The sequence below is a fragment of the Lemur catta genome, chromosome 4 (assembly GCF_020740605.2).
Source record: "Lemur catta isolate mLemCat1 chromosome 4, mLemCat1.pri, whole genome shotgun sequence".
NCBI classification, from domain to species: domain Eukaryota; kingdom Metazoa; phylum Chordata; class Mammalia; order Primates; family Lemuridae; genus Lemur; species Lemur catta.
The window spans coordinates 49,060,729-49,081,606 of record NC_059131.1 but is presented as its reverse complement, the minus strand read 5'-3'; the positions used below and the strand labels follow the sequence as shown (position 1 = coordinate 49,081,606).

The following is a 20,878-nucleotide window of genomic DNA, read 5'->3' as shown; positions in this document are numbered from 1 at the left end:
TAAAGCAGACTCTAGAAGTATGCATACAGAGTAATATATGGTTTGACAAATTGTTCTAAAGGCTAGACACTATCTTTCTTGAATCACTAGTTCCTCATATCCTTCAGACTTTTATTATATAAACCATTGTTTTATATCGATCTCTTATTTCTGAGCCTCTCGTTGAACTTAGTGAATAGATCTTTTCCCCTTAATTTCAATCTTATTTAACCTCTCAGTAGTGTGTCTTTTTAACTTGTGACATGTCTTGCTATTGAGCTAATAACTTTTATCATCGTTAGAGAACCTTTTGTGACCTACGATAAAATTCTTAGGAGATATGTTGTCTTTGGAAGCCATTGTAGCTTCTTTCTCATCTCACTAAGAAAATCTGGACTAGGTTCCCTTCATTAATAGTTATGATTGAGGACCTACTGGTAAACAGAAACACTGGGTAGGCTTTTTGTCAGTGTTTCTGAAATGGCCAAGGAATGAAATACCTGCCTTACTGAAGAGAATACCTTAATGAGAATGCCATACAGAGGCTGCTATGCCTATAGCACAAAATTTAAGGAGCTACTCATTCTCAGTGTCATTCAAGTGCTGACCCTGCAACTCTCAGTAAATGCCTCCTTAAATTTTCCACCCTAAGCACCTCTCTTGCCTCACTCTAATCCAGAACCCGCTGCACTTGTGAATGAAACACATAATTTAACAATTACTGAGATCATTATATCCTCAGAGATCCATTGTACTGGTAATTTTATTTTTATTAATATATGCCAAATGAGTTTGATTTTCTTGTGTCGATTGCCTACTATCTTTCTTTTCTTATAGAACTGTATTGCTGTTAATAAGAATTATCCTTGAATATTGCCAATGTGTGGATAACATCCCATCTGTTACTACTGACATGCTTACTCGTCTGTCAGATTTATTGAAGGTTTGTATGACTTTACCCCATTATGGGGAAATAGTTGGAAGAATTAATTGATTAAGGTGTGACTAATCTTTCAACTCTAAGACATTTTTCAAGGTCAAGTTATCTTTAAGACATTAGTTTTATAACATAGGATTGTGGTTGAATCACAACATGTTACTGGAAAAAAGCTGCCTGCTTCCTTCTCACTCCACATTTAGTGATTCCTCATTACACCCGTAGAGTTGTTAATGACATTGGAGACAGGAGATGATTTGTTCGTTAGGTGCTGAACATGACTGAGGCCACTTAGGTCAAAAAACCTGGACTGGTTTCAAATGTGCATGGAAGGAATTCACTGAACTTTACAAAATTCATCTCACTAAGGTTAGAGATTTTTCTTGCATCATTCTTTCAGAACCATTGATATAAAATGAAAATGTGATAATTTTATTCAGCCGTTTTATATTAAGAGAGATTTTTAACTGCTAGTTTAGAGGAAAGGCTTTAATTTTTTCGAACCTCAAATCTATCAGTTAATTCTGTTCTGAACTTGAGTTGTCATGTTTTAGTCAAGAAAGATTTTTGAAACTCTTGAAAACAGGACTTTCCAGTAAGAACAACTGAAACTGAACTAGTTTTGTGAATACAAGTTAAAGATTAATTTCTTAAAATAGGTTTTTAGAATTTCTCAACTTTTTTCCTATCAGACAGTAAATATTATCATTTAGAATTCCCCTCCCCCCCTTTTTGTCATTATATAAGTAGATCCTAATTGCTTCTACTGGAAAATTCATTTGGTCTTTGAGAGGAAAGAGGAATGTATTTTTAAAAAGCACATTGCTAGCATATAAAGAATAGTTTTTAATGAATTGTTTGGGTTTTTTTCTCCTTCCTTTGTTAGTACTTCAATTCAAGAAGTTGCCAATTAGTTCTTGGAGCTGGTGCACTGCAAGTTGTTGGACTAAAAACAATAACTACAAAAAATTTGGGTATGGATTCTTGCATTTAATTCACATGCTGAAGTGTTACAATAATGTCACTGTACTCATTGTGTTTTTATTATATCTGATGTTTTCATAGTTCTAATGAAAGGCTCTAAAAGTGGCAAATGCCACTTTGCTCTTTTATGTATTATCATAATAGAAAAACTAACCTTGGGGAAAATGTTTTGAGGAATTTCCACTCCAACTAGTATAAGTTATTTGGAAGCTGTACCACTCTAGAAAATGTTAAGATGTAATGTATATGAAGTACTTTGGGGTCAAAGGTACCTGAATGTCAGAAGAGGATCAATTGTCCCATTATTGTCTTCATATTGGCAATGCTCACAACTTGAGTCCATTGTGAAAGCAGCATGGTCATTACATTATTCAGTACCAAATTATGTTTTTATGCAAAATGAAATGTGTTGCCTTCTGCCACAGTGTTCATTTATGAAATAAACTGAATTTGTATAAAAATTGACATTTTTTACTTAATTTTATTTGTAATTGAAATCAACTAATATCTTTTTTTGTTTCTCCATTATATATCCACTTCCTGGGTGTTTAGCTCTGTCATCGCGATGTTTGCAGTTAATTGTGCACTACATTCCTGTGATCCGGGCTCATTTTGAAGCTCGACTACCACCTAAGCAATATAGCATGCTTAGGCATTTTGATCATATCACTAAGGTACTTTTTCATATGTTTTCTATCGAAGTTTCATAAGTTTAGTTCCTCAATTGTTAAGTATTTTTTAGATGTATCCCAGGGACTTTAAAATGCAATATTATTTCTCATTACAGGACTACCATGACCACATAGCTGAAATATCAGCTAAGCTTGTAGCGATAATGGATAGCTTATTTGACAAGCTGTTATCTAAGGTAATGATTTATAGAAATTATTAGGCTTTGCTTAAAGGCATTATGACTTTCCATTTTATAGAGAATCCTTTATAAGTAAGATGTGATAAGAGAATCTAAATTTTCAGAGGATATTTACCAAGTGGTAAAAATTTTGAATTTTTTTCGGGAAAATGTGAATATCTGCTGTGGTCAAGGCCACTCATAGTGATCTAACCCACAGTTGTCTAACAATTGAAATTCTTCAGAGTTTAGAAAACAACTCAATAAAATTTTTAGATTTCCCACATAGTTGATAATCATTTTTAAGGGGTTAGGGGGAGTAGAGGAGATGGTTCTAAGGATGATAGGAACCCTACACAGAAGTATTCTTATGTTAATCACTTTCAATATTCATTTCTTATGTTCTTTTCATTACCAATATGTCATTAAATGAAGCAGTGTTCCCCAAAGAATTCTGAATTATACTGGGAGGGTATCTTCAGAAAACTGTCATTTAATCAGCCTCAATCATTTTCACCCTATCCCTCACTCTTTTCCTTTCCCTAAGTTCTTCAGTCCATGTCTTAGGGAGAAGGCAGAAATTTCCTAACTTGAAAGTTTGAAGGTTTATTCAGTGTATACCTTTTGCCCAAGATCATATTTGGAGTAACCTTACTAAGCCAGGAGCTTTGATTTGCTTTTACTCCTACTTGTATCTTTCAGATTCAGAAATGGCAGGAACAGCAGGCATATAAGAATCAAAAGGGCAAGATAAAGTGGTGCCCATTCACTCACATAGACACATGCCTAAACCTTTGAGGATGACAGTGAGAAGGGAGTGCTTAGAAAATAATATTGCATTTGTTTTATAGTTCTCAAGTTTTAGTCATAGGACCATTTGCATTCTTAAACATAATTGAGGACCCCAAAGAGCTTTTGTTTATGTAATTTATACTTATCAGTGAGTACCATATTAGAAATTAAAACTAAGAATTTTTAAAACATAAGAATATACAAACACACATTCAATTAGCCTTCAGAGTGGTGACATCATCACAAACCACCTGAAAATTCCCACTGTTCAATCATGAGGGAACAAGAGTAAAAAAGATAAATAACATCTTAGTATTATTATGAAAATGGTTTTTATTTTCCAGATTCCTTGAAAAGGTCTCTTGACTCCCAGGAGTCACCAGATCACACTTGAGAAACTCTGGTGTAGTTGATAATATAGATGTTTTATACTTCACTTTTAACAAGCTTAAGGAATTTATAATTATATGCAAACATACCTATACTATGTTATGCCTATTAGTTTCTAGTTTTGTATGGAGAAAAATTATTGTTTAGAAATTCTCTATTTTCTTCATGAGTGCCATGTACAAGCTAAATTCAAAAGAAATTCTGTTCTACCAGTTTCCTTTTTGAAATACAGCATTCTTCTGTGTACTGAAAATCAATAACACATTGTGTCTGCTCTCAAAAAGTTTACCATCTAACAAGGCAGAAGATTGTAAACATATAACAGTGTAGGATAGAGTAAATGTTAAATAGTAGAAGTAGAGATGAAGTGGAATATAATTAAGCAAAACCAAAAATGTGCCAGGACTTTTCAAACTTTGATTTTAATTTGCGATTTTGGTCATCCACAGAGTTTTTGAACAAGAATTGCAACAGTGGCTAAACTTTTTCCTGTGACATCTTATTTTATTCTTCTTTTTTCTGTAAGGAAAGAGAATTCTTTAATGAGATTCCCATATATTCTTCACCTATACTTAACAGTTATTTACAATTTGCTTTTTTTTGCTAAAATATTATATAATAAATTTGAGGTATTATGGTGTTTCATCTTAATACTTAAGTATGCATTTTTAAAAATTAAGAACACAGTCTTACATAACCATGTTACCATTATCACATGTAATAAAATTAACAAAAATTGCTTAATGTCACCATCTAATATCTATTGTTCTGTTTGAAACTTACTCATTGTCTCAATGTCTTTTTACAGTAATTTGTTTGGACAAAGGCTTCTACATGGTCCAAATATTGCATTTAGTTATTATGTCTCTGAAGTCTTTTATAAACTAGCAAACCCTCCTCTCCGTTTTTTTTTTAAACGTATTATTGACTTGTTGAAGAACATGGCCAAGCTTTATAATATTAGTGTTCTCTCTACTGTCTTCCCTATTGATGCCTTTTCCCATTACCCTGCCATGTCACATTCCAGTCTCTCTTTACCACTCCCTGTTCTGTTTGCTTTCATGTGTTGCCCAGGAGTTTGACCCTGTTTTTAATCCAAGCCAAAATAGCAGACAGTGTTTAGTTTGCATTTGCCTTTCAGTTTTTAGCTTTTCATTTTCTTATCTGAAAATTTAATTTTAGGAAAGAAGGATGACACAGTAATATAATAACAGCTCATTCTAAGAAGCTAATAAGAGAACCATTGGTTGGGTACAATGAAACATTAATATCTAATTGTGCTAATAGCTAGACTAATGTCCCAGCCACCATTTGTTTATTCATTCATTCATTAAGTTATGTGCAAACCATTGTGTTAGGCAACAGAGGGATACACAAGGGTAAATAAGCCTTGAAACTTATCCTCAAATAGGGGAAGTAGATCAATAACGACAACAGGAGATAGAATATATAAAGTAGGTGAATAAGGAACTGATTTAGTGCATTAGAGCTTTTAATGCTTTGGAAGAGATGGTTACTAGCTGGAGAGAAAACTTTGGAAAAACTTTATAGATGAGGCATGCTTATGAGTTTTGCTTTTAAAGATATATAAGATTAGGGCAAATGAAGTAAAGAGACCTCTGAGATAACAGCATGAGCAAACATGCTGGTAGAAATCACAAGAAGGTAATCCAGTGTCAGGGTTTTAGAGTCAGGTAGACCTAAATTCAAATCCCTTGTTTGTTACATATTAGCCATTGAAGGACCTTGGGCAAATTATTAATCTCCTTAAGCCTCATTTTCTATCTCTAAATGGGGATAGTAGTAGAGTCTACATCATAAAAGCTGTATTTAGGATTGATGAGGTAATATATGTTTGACTATAGCAAGTTCTAGTAAATATTGACTGCTAATGCTTTTGCTATTGTTGTTATTAATGAGAAAGGTAATAGTTCCCATTTGGCTAATACATTGGGGTAGGTAAACAGGAGTGGGAGATACAGTAGAAAGATAGTGGCGTGCTATGGCTACCAGTAGAAAGCTAAGTAATTTAAATCAGGTTTATTGAGGTAATGTCCTTTTTAAAGATTCTTTAGAATTTTCTACATATATAATCATGTTGTCTACAAATAGAATTTTTATTATGCCTTTTATTTTTTTTCCTTGCCTAATGACACTGGTTAGGACCTTAAGTATAGTGTTGAATAGAAGTGGTAAAGCAGACATCTTGGTTTCCAGTTTTGCGTTAAAGTGTTTAGTCTTTAGACATTGAATATGATATTAGCTATAGATTTTTGGAGATGGCTCTATCAGGTTGAAGAAGTTTCCCTTCTGTTTATAGTTTGCTAAGAGGTTTGTGTCATGAACACATGTTGAATTTTGTCAAATACTTTTTGTATATCTGTTGAAGTGATCATATAGTCTTTCTTTTTTGGTCTGATATGGTGAATTGCCTTGATTGATTTTTAAATGTTGAATCAACCTTACATTCCTGAGATAAACCCACTTAAGGATTTCTTTGTTCTCGGGGCATTATGAAGGAAATTGGTCTATAGGGTTTTTTTCTTTTTCTTTCTTTCTTTCTTTTCTTTTTTTTTTTTTTTTTTGAGACAGAGTCTTACTCTGTTGCCCTGGCTAGAGTATAGTAGTGTCATCATAGCTCACTGCAACCTCAAACTCCTGGGCTCAAACTATCCTCCTGCCTCAGCCCCCAGGTAGCTGGGACTACAGGCACGTGCCATGATGCGTGGCTAAGTTTTCTATTTTTTGTGGAGACAGGGCCTTGCTCTTGCTCAGGCTGATCCCAAACTCATCACCTCAAGAAATCCTCCTGTCTTGGCCTCCCTGAGTGCTAGGATCACAGGTGTGAGCCACCACATCCATTGAATTTTTGTTTTATTTTTAAGTGCCTATTTGATTTTGGTATCAGGGTAATGCTGGGTTCATGAAATGAATTGAAGTATTTCTCCTCTTCTATTTCTGGAAGTTTGGTATCAGGGTAATGGTGGGTTCATGAAATGAGTTGAAGTATTTCTCCTCTTCTATTTCTGGAAGAATCTATGGGGAATTGGTATTGTTTTTTCCCTAAATGTTTGGTAGAATTTACCAGTAAGGTGATCTAGTCTTTGTGCTTGCTTTACAGGCAAATTTTTAACTATAAGTTCAATTTTTTAAAATGTATATAGGACTATGTCGGTAATCTAATTCTTCTTGAGTATACTTTGGAAGTTTGTTGCTTTGAATGAATTTATATATTTCTTCTGTTGTTAAATTTATATTTATTAACTTGTACATAATATTCCTTTATTATCCTCTTAATGGCCATGAAGATCTATAGTATTATCTGCTCTTTTATTCATGATATTGGTAATATTGTTAATTTAGGCTGTCTTACCTCCCTACCCCTGACTAGAAGTTTATCACATATTTGATCTCTCAAAGAACCAGCTTCTGGTTTTACTGCTATTTCCCCCTATTTTTCTGTTTTTTATTTTTTTCGCCCCTAGTTCTGTCTGTATTAATTTTCTTTGAATTGCTTTGGATTTAGTTTGCTCTTCTTTTTCTAGTTTCTTAAGATGGAAGCCCAGATTATTGATTTGAGACCTTTCTTTTTTAATATATATACTTTGAATTTCCCTTTATGAACTGCTTTAGCTGTGTCCTGAAAATTTTTTTTACTTCAAAATATTATGGGGGTACAAATGTTTTTGGTTACATGTATTAATTTTGTTATGCTTGAGTCAGGGTTACAAGTGTGCCCATCACCCAGATATAGTATTCATTATACCCCTTAGGTAGGTTTTTGCCCATCCCCTCCTCCCCTTTCCCCCCTGGTTGATTTCCACTAAGTTTTACTTTCCTCTGTGCACATGTGTGCTCATCGGTTAGTCCCAGTTTAATAGCAAGTACATGTGCTTGTTTTTCCATTCTTTAGATATTTCATTTGGGATAATAGCCTTCAATTCCATCCAAATTGTTGCAAAAGGCCTTAATTCATCCTTCTTCATGGCTGAGTAGTATTTTATAGTATACATATTCTTAATCCACTCATGAATTGATAGGCACTTGGGTCGATTCCACATCTTTGCAGTTGTGAATTGTGCTGCAGTAAACATTCAAGTGCAGGTGTCTTTTTGATAAAATGCCTGCTTTTCCTTTGGGTAAATACCCAGTAGTGGAATTGCTAGATCAAGTGGTAGGTCTACTTTTAGTTCTTTGAGGAATCTCTATACTGTTTTCCATAGAGGTTATATTAATTTGCAGTCCCACCAACAGTGTGTATAAGCATTTCTTTCTCCTGCATCCATGCCAACATCTATTTTATTTGGACTTTTTAATAAAAAGCCATTCTTACTGAGGTAAGGTGATATTTCATTGTGGTTTGAATTTGCGTTACCCTGATGATTAGTGATGTTGAGCATTTTTTCATATGTTTATTGGCCATTTATCTGTCTTCTTTTGAAAAGCTTGTGTTCATGTCTTTTGCCCACTTTTTAATGGGATTGTTTGTATTTCCTTGATGATTTGCTTGAGTTCTTTGTAGATTGTCATTATTAGCCCTTATTCAGATGTTTAGTTTGCAAATATTTGTCCCATTCTGTAGGTTGTCTATTTGCTTTCTTTATTATTTCCTTAGCTGTGCAGAAGCTTTTTTTTATATATATTTCAGAATATTATGGGGGTACAAACGCTTTGGTTACATATATTGCCTTTGCACCACCAGAGTCAGAGCTACAAGCACGCCTGTCTCCCAGATAGTGCTCATTGCACCCACTCGGTGTGAATTTACCCATCTTCTCCTCCTCCCACCTGCCTGACACCTGATGAATGAACCTTGAAAGCATTATGCCTAAATGGAAGAAGCCAATCATAGAGAGTCACATATTGTGTGATTCCATTTATGTGAAATGTCCAGCATAAGCAAATCCATAGAAACAGGAAGTAGATGAGTGGTTGCCAGGGGCTGGGGAAAGGAAAGAATGCAGATGACTTCTAATGGGTTTTGGCTTTCTTTCTGGGGTGATGAAATGTTTATAAATTAGTGGTAATAGTTGTATTAACTATGAATTTATTAAAACCAGTGAATTGTATACTTTAAAAGAATGAATTTTGTGGTATGTGAATTATATCTCAAAGCCGTTATTAATAAAAAAGATAAGGGGGGTGTTTGGTATATTTCTGGGCTGAAGAGAGATAAACCCTGGGGTGGTCACAAATTTGTTTTTGCTTTATTTAATCTAGTCACATGGTGACTTATACATGGTTCTTCTACAGCAGTATATTGGAACTCATAACATTTTAATAAACTATATAAGAGTAATACATTTAAAGCATAGTTATTTAGCCCAAATTTATCTTATAAATAAAATGGTACATAATTTAAGCTCTGTGAATTCTAAGATGTAAGCCAAAAGATGATTATTGAAATCATACTAATACATTGTTCCATGTGTAAGAATAGTAAAATGAATTTAAGTTTAAATTTTCATCATAGAACATTATAGAAAAAGTCTTCCTTTACCTTAGTGTTAGGTGTAAGTATCACTATATTGACCCACCTACAAAATAAAAAGAACATTTTCATTCTACCAGATTTCTATTGATTTCAGATAGGATCATGTTGACACATTCTTAAAATCATGTTTGAAAAATAATCTGTTAATTTAAAGGGGCCACTTTAATGATTCATCATTGTATATTGAGCCAGATTAGTACCTGACATTTTTGAGTACTTTATTTTGTGTTCCTATGAGTCATCTCTTTTAATCTTCATAGCAGCCCTTTGAGATAGAGAAATTAAGTAACTTGCCCAACATCACATAGATAAGAATTGGAGAAGCTGGGATTTGAATCAAGGAAGTCTGTTTTGTTTTTTTGTTTTTTTTTTTGAGACAGAGTCTCGCTTTTGTTGCCCGGGCTAGAGTGAGTGCCGTGGCCTCAGCCTAGCTCACAGCAACCTCAAACTCCTGGGCTTAAGCGATCCTACTGCCTCACCCTCCCGAGTAGCTGGGACTACAGGCATGGGCCACCATGCCCGGCTAATTTTTTCTATATATATTTTTTTAGTTGTCCAGATACTTTATTTCTATTTTTAGTAGAGACGGGGTCTCGCTCAGGCTGGTCTCGAACTCCTGACTTTTGGCGATCCACCCACCTTGGCCTCCCAGAGGGCTAGGATTACAGGCGTGAGCCACCGCGCCCGGCCAGGAAGTCTGTTTTAAGATTAAAACTAGCCTGTGTTCTTAGCCACTAAGCTATTTTAGCTCCCTCAAAGTAGATTAGGTTGTGTAATGAAAGGTTCCCAAGCTTTGTATGAGTAGCACAGATCACAGGTGAAGTGTAAGCTTAAGTTGGACATGTGGAGGGACAGAAAACATGTCTCTGGGAACAATGGATACAATATGTAATCCAGAGGACATGAACGTAATTCTCATTATTTTTTCCTACCAGTATGAGGTGAAAGCTCCCGTTCCTTCTGCCTGTTTCAGGAATATTTGTAAGCAAATGGCAAAAATGCATGAAGCTATATTTGATCTCCTTCCAGAAGAACAAACACAGGTGAGTAGTAAGTCCTAAAACTCCTTCTATATGTATAACATGTAATATCCATGCAGAATTGGGGTGTTCTAACATACTTTTGGCACATTTGAGCTTAGTTCATGTTCCAATATTGACTATCATTTTTTTAGGTTGTTATATTCACTAGTGGAATATGGATAAAAATTTCTAATTTCAAAGTGCCTTTGCTCTGACAAGCCAAAGCTATAACTTTACTATATGGTAAGCAATTCTAAAAAGCAGATATTCCATTTGTTCATTATTACAGGTCTCAGAGTTTACTTGCATCATTTATTACATTATTAGTTTGAAAATCAGAATTGGCATTTGTCAGTGAGTGTCAAAATATGTTACTCACTGTGATCATAACCCAAATTGGATACGGGAGGAGTTAGTGATGGAGTTAATAAGATTAACACACATAACTAACTCAGTCAATCTGCTTTATCATTAATATTTGTTAGATCAGCGTAAGTGATCTGTAAAGTGCAAACCAGGAAAAAGAGCAAAATGGGGGAGAGTCTTTGGCACCTCTCACCTATGTAGTGTCCACCCTCTACCCCTACTGTATTCGCCTATAAAAGTATTACCACAGAGTTCTTTTCAGTGACATCCCTGCCCCTTCTTATACCCCTTGTTTTTCTTGCTTGGAATTTTGAAAGTTTTAGTACTCCCTTTTTTCCAGTCTTTACCCACCTTAGCATACTCCCTCTATAACAGGTGAGCCTAGTTGTAGAATGATACAGTGTTACAATATAAGCCTAGTTGCTGCTTGAGTAATGAACTTAACTTTCACTGAGATTTTTGCTATTCAGACAAGTTTGTTTATTTTGATTTGTCCCTTAATTGGTTGAGTGCTTGGAAATGGTATTTGGGAGCAGAGGGTAGCTTTCTTAGTGTCTCTTGTCTACTCCTGCTCCTGCTGGTCTCCTTTCCCATGCCACCTCAGACTTTTATCCCATACTAGCTATTACCATTTTCCTTCATGCTTGCCTAGGTTTTCGTTAATCATACCACCCTCATGATTAAACATCATCCAGTTCCTTTGTGGCTCACTGAGGACTGAGGGGGAGCCATAAGATATGGAGTACCCACTAGGGTCTCTTTTTTCCTTCTGATTTCTCCCTAGCCAAGCCATCCTTTTCATTTACATATAAGAGCCTCCATCTGTGACATTTTGACCTTCTGGATTTGCCATCTGCGTTCTAATTCTAAAGTAAGACTGACTTAGCCAGGTCAGGGAGCTGGGCATACAGGTACTTTATGTGTTTTTATCCCCATGATAATTTAAAGGATATTCTTGTCAAAGCTAGAAAAATGTTTTAGGTTTTATGTCCATATTGCCACTTGAATACCAGTAATTCCACAAAACTTTCATATTTTTCCTATAGAAAATACATGTTATTTCACAAAATCATTTCCACAGATTAATTGTATATAATTTTAGGTCAGATATTTCCCAAAGAAATATTGGGCCATTGCATTAAAAATCTGCATGCAGGAACAGTAAAATATTTTGAAGTGATTTTACTAGTTTAAAAGTATAAGGAAGCTGGGTGTGGTGGCTCACGCCTGTAATCCTAGCCCTCTGGGAGGCCAAGGTGGATGGATCGCTCGAGATCAGGAGTTAAAGACCAGCCTGAGCGAGACCCCGTCTCTACTAAAAATAGAAATAAAGTATCTGGACAACTAAAAATATATATATAGAAAAAATTAGCCGGGTATGGTGGCCCATGCCTGTAGTCCCAGCTACTCGGGAGGCTGAGGCAGTAGGACTGCTTCAGCCCAGGAGTTTGAGGTTGTTGTGAGCTAGGCTTACGCCACGGCACTCTAGCCTGGGCAACAAAGTGAGACTCTGTCTCCAAAAAAAAAAAAAAAAGTATAAGGCATCTTTGTCTCTGTCATTGTGACTTTATTTTTCTGTATCATGTTCCAAGTTAAATATATTGCAAAATTCTCCACTACTTTTTATTCTTTTTACCTCTCACAGTTGATCCCACTTACAAAATTTGACAGGAATTCTTCCAAGGTGCAGAAAGGCAGTTTGTTGCTAGAAGTACTGCTAAGAAGGGAGAAAGAGCTTTTATCCAACTACAGAGAAAAATCATAGTGAAATAGCAATTAAATACTTTCAGAGGAGCATTTTAAAAGTATATGATAAAGCAAAGGTTTTGGTTTTTTAATACTGTCTCCAAATGATATTGATAACTGAGAGATACTTACATCTTCTATTTCAGTAGAACTTTGAGAAACTTAGTTTTATTTCTTTTCCAGATGTTATTTTTAAGAATTAATGCAAGTTACAAACTCCACTTGAAAAAGCAGTTATCTCACTTAAATGTGATAAATGATGGAGGACCTCAAAATGGGTATGTTTTTAAACATATTTTTACCACACACTCCCGTATCAGTTTGTTTTAATGATTGGTTTTTATTCCTTACACTATCCTTTTCTGCTGTAATCATGCTGGGGACTAAAATTGTAAAATAAGCAACTTTTGGCTTCCCCCATGCCCCATGGAAATGATGTCTGTTTGTCTATCTATCTATCTTAAAGTGGTTTATAAATTGTCAATTATTTACTTGACCTTCTATATCTGTTTTGAGGCAATGTGGATTAGTAACACTTGTTAGATACCTCAGTGGTCTTCCCCTATCCAAACAAGACTCAAAATCCTGCTTAGTAGCTGTGTGACTATGTGAAAGTCATTTAACCTCTGTGCCTCATTTATAAAATGACAAGGATAAAATCTGTCTTAATTCCTTCACAGGGTTATAAAAAATAATAAGTGTGCATATGTATATATTTTACTGTAAGCTGTTGAACAAATTATATATATTACTGTTGTAACAGTATAGTATATAAAAGAGAAAACATAGGATTTAGAATCAGAAAACTTGGGTTAACGTCTCGTTCTGTCATTTACTGGCTGTGGAACTTTGGGCAAATCACTTATGCTCTCTGAGCCTTAATTTTTTTAGATTTAAAAATAGGGATGATGTTAAAAGTTTCCTTATAGGATTTTTGTGAGGAGTAAGTAGATAAAGATAGGGGGAAAAGATTTTACAAAATGTAAAGTACTGATCATTTAGTTACATCTTAATATGATTTCCTTAGTGTGTTAGCTATCTCATGGATTTTTAGGAATAAAATTTTATTCTTTTGTAAAGGAATTTCAGGCTTAAACTTCAAACTTGTAGGTACACATAAAAACATGTGTTAGGGTCAGAAGTTGGCCCTGACATTTAAAAAAAAAAATAGTAACACTGAACTGATTTTGCACAAAACTATTTGGAAGCTTCAGTGTGTTGAATCTATCAGCCAGGATAAATTTAGGAGTTTTATGCAAAACAATGATACTGTCCCTTGATTATTACCTGATTATTCTTTTTCTTTTTAAGAATTGTTTGTTTTCAGAAATGTCAAATCCACGGAGAAGTTAAAGGACAATATAATGAACACTGAATACCTCTCACCTAGATTCACCAATTGTTAAAATTGTACCACATTCTCCTTGCTGCTCTCTCTCCCTTTCCTCACTACCCCACATAGTTCTCTTTTGCCAAATATCCAAAAAAGCAGGCTACAGTCATCATGAAATTTAACCCCTAAATACTTTGGCATGTATCTCTAAAAACAAGGACATTTTTATACCATACTTTAACCCCTCCTAAGATATTAACAATAATATCACACCAAAATACAGTCAGATATTTTCAACATGAACACCACAAGGGTGGTACTCTATTTCCCATTTGATGTCAAGTGATACAAGTTGTACATGCATATGGTACCTGTTATTGAACTTCTCTTGAAAAGATATTAATAATAGCATATTAGGAACTTAGAGACTGTTAATACATATGTTTACTGTGCCCTAATGAGGCTGTTCAAAAAAAAAACAAAGCGGCCGGGCGCGATGGCTCACGCCTGTAATCCTAGCACTCTAAGAGAGAGGCTGAGGCAGGAGGATCGCTCGAGGTCAGGACTTCGAGACCAGCCTGAGCAAGAGCGAGACCCTGTCTCTACTAAAAAAATAGAAAGAAATTATCTGGACAGCTAAAACTACATATAGAAAAAAAAATTAGCCGGGCATGGACTGGAGTCCCAACTACTCTGGAGGCTGAGGCAGGAGGATCGCTTAAGCCCAGGAGTTTGAGGTTGGTGTGAGCTAGGCTGACACCACGGCACTCTAGCCCAGGCAACAGAGCGAGACTCTGGGGGGGTGGGGGGGGGAAGCTAGTAATATTTTTAAGGCCTACCCTACTCATACCCTTTTACTTTTATTCCCATAGCTAAATCTGGGTTGGTCAGTTGGATTTTCCCAAACCAATAGTTTTGAAGCATCCAAGTTAACTCATTAGCCATTATTTTCTTTGTTAATACAGCTGTTTGAGAGTTAGTCCGACCTTAGAGATCCCCACTGGCACATACTTACAAAATCTAATTGTGTGTAAGTCAGTTCATGTATATGAATGATCCTTTGAAAAATAGGATTCCCTGAAGATTAACCTCTACAATCTACCAAGGACATAACAAACTACCCACTTAAAAGGAATTTTTGTTCCTGAAATTACTCTAAAAATGTACCTTTTTTTGAGATAAAGTTCACATAACATAAAATTAAACATTCAGTGGCACTTAGTGCATTCACAGTGCTCTGCAGCCATCACCTCTATCTACTCCCATGACATTTTCACTACCCCAAAAGAAAATCCCATACCCATTAGGCAGTTAGTTACTCCCTGTATCTCTCTCTCCTCAGCCCTGTACTTTTTCTTCTTAATGTGATTTTTTTCTCTATTTTAAGATATTTTTAAAATACAGAGACATATGGAGAATAACAAAATATTCATATTCTTGCTACCCAGAATGTTTTTTTCTTTTTTCTTTTTTTTTTTTTTGAGACAGAGTCTCACTCTGTTGCCCGGGCTAGAGTGCCGTGGCGTCAGCCTAGCTCACAGCAACCTCAAACTCCTGGGCTTAAGCAATCCTTCTGCCTCAGCCTCCCGCCCAGAATTGATTATTATTAACATTTATCACTTTCACTCGAAAAAATGTTTATCATAATAAAAAATGGCATTAAAAAATGTATTCCAAATGAAGCTGAAGTATACCTTGACACCCCATCTCTGGTCCCATTCCTGTCTCTCCCATCCTTTAGGCAACATTTCCAGTGAATTTGGTCTATACTCTTTTAGTCCTTCTCATTTATTATCTCTATATCTATGAAAAATATGTAGTGCTGTTTTGTAAATTTAATTTACTTATATGGTATATTGCACATATGCAGCTTGCTTTTTTCCACTTGACATTGTTACTGATTTCTCTATGTTGGGATATGGAAATAGTCCATTTTGACTGCTGTATAGTATTCCATCACATGAATCAACTATATTTAAATTATCAATTTCCCCTAGTGATAGATTTCTAAGTCATTACTTTTTTCCATTACACCATACCATAGTGAAGATTCTTATACATGTCTAATGGTGTAACTGTTTCTTTAGTACACATACTTACAAGTGAATCAGAGCACGTGTACATTTTCATTCTACTAGGTATTGCCAGTGGCTGTACCAAGTTTACACGCCCACTAATAATAGTTTGTGAGAGTTTCTGTTTCCCACATCTTACCAACATTTGCTATTAGATTTCTTAATTGTTGCCAGTCTGATGGGGGATAATGGTGTCTTGTTGGCATTTTCCTAATGGGTTTACCATCTCTTCATAATTTATTGGTCATTCAGGTGTTCTCATCTGTAACTTTTCTTATTCATGGTCTTTCCCATTTTTCTCTTGGATTTTTTTGGGTTTTTGAAGATTTTGAATTTTTGTATATGCTCTCCTAACTAATCCTTTGTTGGTTCCATATGTTGCAAATATCTGCTTTTCTTTTCTCATATCAAACAAAATTTTTCAACTTTGATATAAAACATGTTTTCTATATAGTTTCCTACATACAGTATAGTTGTGTTTATTAAGCATAGATATTGATAATATTTAAAAATGGAGATTTATATTTTATGTTTCATTTTTAATGTGGTGACTTTGCTTTAGGATGGTTTTGTTCTTTTTTTGAGCCATTACATTCACTATCAGTGACTTACCATATTATCACAAGAAGCATGATAATTTACAATCTTTTCATAGATTTTGAAACACCCTGAATTAAATGAATTTTAAATGAAAAAATGATTCTTACAAAATTCTGCCACGTGATAAAGGTTGAAACATTAAGTAAATGAGTCCAATGGTATTTATAAATTAGACTGTAGTACAAACATTAAGAGTGCTTACACCACCTTTGCCCCATGTAGTATAGCAGTCCAGAAGTTATGCATTCATTAAAATACGAGGCTACCCTGGATTTCCTCTTCTCTTTTACAAACTATTAAGGTCTCCTATTTGTTTCTTCATGGGCCACATCTGTCAAAATATAACAGAACCTATTTTTTATGCATGGAGCATTGACATTTCTGTATACCTGTGAGATATACAGACTATATAAAGCTTATATCATATTGAGATCATACATCTGAAAAACTATATTCACCTAGGAATGATACACAATATTTAGATCATAGGTAGTCTATTGGTAAAACTAAATTAAAAGCAGGAGAAATATATTCTGACTCTGTTAGAAATCAGAGGTTCCTAATCACTTAATCCAACTCTTCCTTCGTACTGAACCAACTGATATAAATCAGACTAATGTCCACTTTGTTATTTTGTAAAAATTGAGCAAAATTTGGCTTCCTGCTCTTTCTTGCCTTAATTGAAACCTCTGCATCCAGCTAAAGGTGTGCATACTGGAAACTGCTGAGACCACGAATGAGAGCCCTGCCAGCACACACATCCACTCCAGGCCCCACAGGAGCAGCCATTTTGTCTCAGTCACTTTAAGTCTCAGCTTTTCCATTTGTAAAATGGGATAATAATAGCTTATCAAAATAGAGTAGGCCTATATATGTCTGACTACCAGCATTATTATGGGATTAAGTGAAATAGTGAAATATTATAAATGAAAGCACTTTAAAAGCTGTGAGGCGCTATCTAAATGCTGTTCATTACCTGTTTTCTTCTATAGCTGTGAAGGCCATTACAGATTGGCTGGTAGGCATTACAGATTTGGAATCATGAGTTTTAGATAATTTATTTCCTCCTAAATAATCTGGATTGTGAATGGTTTAGAGAGACACTGTTTTCCTAGCAATTCATTCAGTTAAATCATCACTATGGCCAGACTTAAGAAAGGTTGGAATAGGTAAGATTTCTTATTTTAGATGTACCCAGCTCAGTGATTTCTAAAGTGATGCTTTCCTTGTGGTTCACTTCAGCTTCAGTAGAGAAGGTGCTTCAGGGATTGGACAGGTGAGGTAACAGCCTCTTTTTCCTAGTGAGGATACCCATGTGCTCTGTGCCAGGTACCAAGCCATGCACTTTATATTTTCTTATTTCTAACCTTAGAAGACTGTTGATTGTTAGACTATTAACTCACTGTTAGAATATTAACTCAGTTGAATAAAACTATATCATTCAACATTTATTTGAATTTCAGACTGAACTTCTCTATAACATTAGAAGGTGCTTCATTTATTCTGCCATTTATTGTATACTATTTGCAAGGCAAGGATACCTTAAGTAACTGTACCCCACACCAACATGTGACTATTAATGTGTTATATTGAGACCAAGTTGAAAGCTCAGTGTTTTATATGGAGTAGTACTTCATTCATATTTCACAGTAAAAAGTCCTACTCTATTTTCATAAGCTATTAAGAAACTGAAACTCATTACTTCACAATTACATTTTAATTGTCCATTTATAAAGTGCAAAATATTCTTTTTTTCAAATGAATCCATTAGTCATATCACCTATTTGTCCTAAGAACCTGATTGATACACTGGGAAATAATTGTGCATAAAGGTCCTTTGGTTTCCTGTCTCTGAGGTATTTTGTCCTGCAAACATTAATTTTAAAAATTAGCTCTTCCCTTTCATAATTACAAATCTGTTATCCATGTAGTAAACTGTTCTATGTACTTTTTAAAAAATTCTCTAACAATTCTTCACTTTCCAAAATTTTTTCTGGACCTCAGAATATACCTGCATTAAAAAAAAAGTGAAACTGCAGTTGAACAAAGTAGTAACAGCAAATCAGCATTTATGTGACATTTTTAAAAAGCCATGTTTCATTTTTTTTTAGGGAGTCAAAAGGTAAACAATTCCTATTTATTTTTAAATATTAATAGTTCAATGTCTGAAGGAAGTATTCTTTCAGGTATAGGCATTAATGTAACAGCTCAGCACTCCAAAGTGTAATTCTTTTTTGACAGTGTTATCAGTGGCAAATTTTATATCCAGTAGTACTTACACACATGAATACTAGCCTTCATTTTGCTCCTTAGATGGCACTTAGGGAACTTGGACTTTCTTTCCCTTGAGTTTACTATTTTAGTCATACACCTGTATACTCTAGTACCAACCAATCAAAAACAGTTTAATCTGTTATTTTCTCTGTATTTTAAGATAAATCAGATTTTATTGGGAAGAACTTATTGTGAAACTAACTCCAACATGCATTGGTTTATTCCTTTTCCAAATACTTATTGAAATATAGTCTTAAATGGCCCAACTATATGATAGCAAGAATCCTGCTAAGAGAAATATGTTGACATTTGGTCCCTAGGAAATCTGAATTTTAAATAATACTGTAGCAGTTAGGAAAATACCCTGATTATGAGCATTGCTACTTTAATTATCTGAGTAGAAAGTTTGAGATTTAAAAATAATTTTCTCTCCAATGTTTAGGTTGGTCACAGCAGATGTAGCTTTTTACACTGGAAATCTTCAAGCCTTAAAAGGCCTTAAAGATTTGGACCTAAATATGGCTGAGATCTGGGAACAGAAGAGGTGATGTCATACTGGAAAACTGGGTAGTTCATCTGACCATGGGATGTGTATGTTTATGAAGAAAATCTGGATGTGTATGATTCTCAAGAACTGAACCTGGAACCCAAAGTGAACTGGGGTGGGATAAGGGAAAAGGGAAGTATCAGTGTTGGGAAACTGGATTCAGTGGGATCTACAAGGAATGCCATTTTGGTGCATCCTTCAGTGAGGAGTTAACTGATCAGGTGTCTATAACATTTTTCATTCTCTCTGGAAACAGACTCAGGTTTCTTTGGACCAAATCCAAAAGAACACATAGCTGTAACACAGCTGTAGTTGACTAGAATGCTCTGTATACTTTATATTAAAAAATGCTTTGCATTTCTTCCAGTGCAATGAAATTCATATGGTATCCCACCTTATTTAATGATGGTACAATTTAAAATATTAAAATCTTAGTCAACCTCTGTAGAAAGTTTTCTCTATGAAAGTAAAGCTGTTTGAAAAATTATTTTTTTACAGATCTTTCTATAAAAAATAAACATCTTTTGATTGCTTGGATTTAGGAATTAATTTTTGTTTTGGTGACCAATGTCAAGTTTTAGGCTTTGTGTGTTACATATTTAATATTTCTACTACCACTGTATGTCAACTGGGTAAGGCCTTCCAGAACTGTCTAAATACTTGAAAGGCTGATTACAAGTAATAATTAAAGAATAAGATACTGGCATTTATTTATGCAACTAATTTAAATGCTTTTCAGAAGTGATATACAAAAGGCTACAGTTTAATATCTGTATTTTTATAAAAGTATCTATGAAGGGTTTTTGGTGTTGGGTTTTTTTTTTTTGCCTCTTTATTTTTAGCAGAGGTATGAATATGTATTCATATATTCTGCCTACTTCTGAGTTCTCATTTCAACATTTAGATATGAAGTATGGCCCCCTTGGATTGCTTTTAAGTTACTTTCAATGTGTATATGAAGAAAGACCAGGGAGAAACATAGGCTGCTGTGTTGGGGCCAGAAATAAGGTGACAAGTAAGTTAAAGACTTTTGTAATACCCACCTTCAAAATTAGAATCAGCAGCACTCTACAAATGAAAGTGCCTGTGCCTCGCCTCACACCAAGAATCTTGCCTAACCCTGTCAGAGTGCCTAATCTCGTGGTGATTATGTACAATGAAATAGTCTTATTTTGTGCTCCTGGGAAAGCTTATTTTCTTTCCATTATCATTACAGAGGTATGTCATTGGTTCTTAAACTGTCTGTCTAAAATAAAGCTGTAAAAAATTACCAAACTTTAAAAGGCAACTTTTTTTTAACAGTATACAGCAGCGGTCCCCAACCTTTTTGGCACCAGGGACTGGTTTCACAGAAGACAATTTTTCCAGGTACTCAGGGAGGATGGGGGAGGACAGTTTGGGGATGATTTAAGCCATTATATTCATTGTGCAGTCAAACCTCTCTGCTAATGACAATCTGTATTTGCAGCAGCTCCCCAGTGCTAGCATC

The 20,878-nt window shown here is 34.9% G+C and overlaps 1 protein-coding gene across 6 annotated transcripts in view; it reads left to right on the top strand.

The window, feature by feature from the left end:
• VPS54 (VPS54 subunit of GARP complex) overlaps window positions 1–20,659 on the top strand; it is a 147,506-nt gene extending 126,847 nt beyond the window's left edge. For 5 of the 6 annotated variants that reach the window (XM_045549722.1, XM_045549721.1, XM_045549723.1 and 2 more), the window contains 7 exons: window positions 817–922; window positions 1,803–1,890; window positions 2,453–2,574; window positions 2,688–2,768; window positions 10,362–10,469; window positions 12,744–12,838; window positions 19,285–20,659. In XM_045549722.1, the coding sequence (XP_045405678.1) occupies window positions 817–922; window positions 1,803–1,890; window positions 2,453–2,574; window positions 2,688–2,768; window positions 10,362–10,469; window positions 12,744–12,838; window positions 19,285–19,390 (706 nt within the window). In that variant the 3' untranslated portion in view covers window positions 19,391–20,659. Of the gene's footprint in view, window positions 1–816; window positions 923–1,184; window positions 1,286–1,802; window positions 1,891–2,452; window positions 2,575–2,687; window positions 2,769–10,361; window positions 10,470–12,743; window positions 12,839–19,284 lie in introns of those variants that run through there. The other variant, XR_006734713.1, reaches the window with a different exon arrangement.
• The last annotated feature ends 219 nt before the right edge of the window (window positions 20,660–20,878 follow it).